Source organism: Diplotaxodon limnothrissa, linkage group LG22, assembly GCF_057381915.1.
Source record: "Diplotaxodon limnothrissa isolate DT_005_m linkage group LG22, D_limnothrissa_male_GT1.1, whole genome shotgun sequence".
In the NCBI taxonomy this organism is placed as follows: Eukaryota; Metazoa; Chordata; class Actinopteri; order Cichliformes; family Cichlidae; genus Diplotaxodon; species Diplotaxodon limnothrissa.
In genome coordinates, this window is record NC_140616.1 from 9,526,701 (window position 1) to 9,528,117 (window position 1,417).

At 52.9% G+C, this 1,417-nt stretch overlaps 1 protein-coding gene across 1 annotated transcript; it reads right to left on the reverse strand.

The window, feature by feature from the left end:
- On the reverse strand, positions 1–995 carry LOC146609411 (cyclin-dependent kinase 5 activator 1). The gene has a single exon (XM_085346434.1). It carries the CDS (start codon positions 991–993, stop codon positions 1–3), a length of 993 nt encoding a protein of 330 aa, XP_085202560.1. The 5' UTR covers positions 994–995.
- Between the last annotated feature and the right edge of the window lie 422 nt (positions 996–1,417).

A 1,417-nucleotide genomic window follows, 5' to 3' on the forward strand; every position in this document is an offset into this window, starting at 1 on the left:
TCACCGATCAAGCACCCGGCTATAATCCTGAGGGCCGCAGCCTCCTTCGCTCTTGAGTTCAGCAAATACTTGTGTGAAAAAGTGCGGGTCTGCATTGATGCGCAGCATCTTGGAGCTTGTGGCGTCGATGATGGCGAGGCAGCGGTCCCAGAAGGCCTCCTTGCCCGCCTCTACCAGGAAGGGCTTAAGAGGGTATGAGATCTCATTGCCCATGTAGGAGTAGGACAGGTAGAGGCAGGTGAGCAGGATGGCCTGCAGCTCGTGCTCCGACGCCACTAGATCACCATCCACTACGTCTCGGCACAGCATGTAGACGAAGACCACGTTGGCCGGAGTAACGAAGGCCTGGTCCTGCCAGCCCTGCAGCAGCAGCGAGCGGTCCACAGCCCGCAGCCAGAGCACCGGATCGGCCGGAGACAGGTGCTTCAGGCGGTAGCAGCGACAGCACAGGAACTCCCCCAAACAGCGGAGGAGCTCGCTGGTGGAGGCCTGGACGATGACGCGCTTCGGAGACGAGGTCACCGTGCCCTGGGGGACTTTTTTCACAGAGGAAAGTTGCTGGGATTTGGTGTAGCCATATCCATGTCCCTGACCCATCCCCAGTCCGTAGCCGAGCCCCAGACCCAGACCGGCTGTTCCCTCGTAGCTGGACAGGTTGGCACATGACAGCGACTTCTTCACATTCTCACGGTTGAGGTGCAGCACGGGATCCTTCTGGTAGATGTTAATGTTGTTGTTGTTATTCAGAGGATCCCCGAGGGCCACCGGGCCACCAGAGCCTTTCTTCGAGTTGCCCTTCTTCTTTGTAGAGGCCACAAGTCTCTTCCATGTGAGTGCTGGGAGGAAGATGGACTGGCCCCTCTTTAGCCCGCGGTCTTTTTGGCTGTTGAGGGAGCGGCTGCTGAGGCTCGGGTAGTGGCTGAGAGAGCCGGGACGGTTGTCATAATAGCCTGATTTGCGAGAGCTGGGTGATAATGATAGTACAGTGCCCATGGTGAGTCAGTCAGTGCTTCACAGATTATACTGCCTCACTGGTGATGAGGAGGAAGTTTTTCCTTTTCTTTTATTCTAAATATCCAGGAGGTGTGATCTCATGAAGAGGTGAGTAGTGCAGGCATGTCAGAGAGTGCTGAATGACAGAGACAAAAAAAGGAAAGAGTTTAATCTAATGCAAAGTAGAACGAACGTAAACAAAGCCAACTAATCCCACAAACACATCATCTACTGCCAAATGACCCGGTGGCTGACTGTAACCTCTTTAAACTCATCTTGTGCAGCCAAAAAAGGACTCAACTGTGCATTGAATTTCAGAGGAGATCCCAAAAGCGCCTCCAACATCCTGGAAATGTTGGGTAAACATCATGAATTTTTGCAGTAATTAAACCATTTTGGGATAAAAATTCACTGAGACTAAACA

Excerpts from the sequence above, each read along its gene's own strand:
- LOC146609411 (XM_085346434.1), bottom strand. The coding sequence starts at position 993 with ATGGGCACTGTACTATCATTATCACCCAGCTCTCGCAAATCAGGCTAT.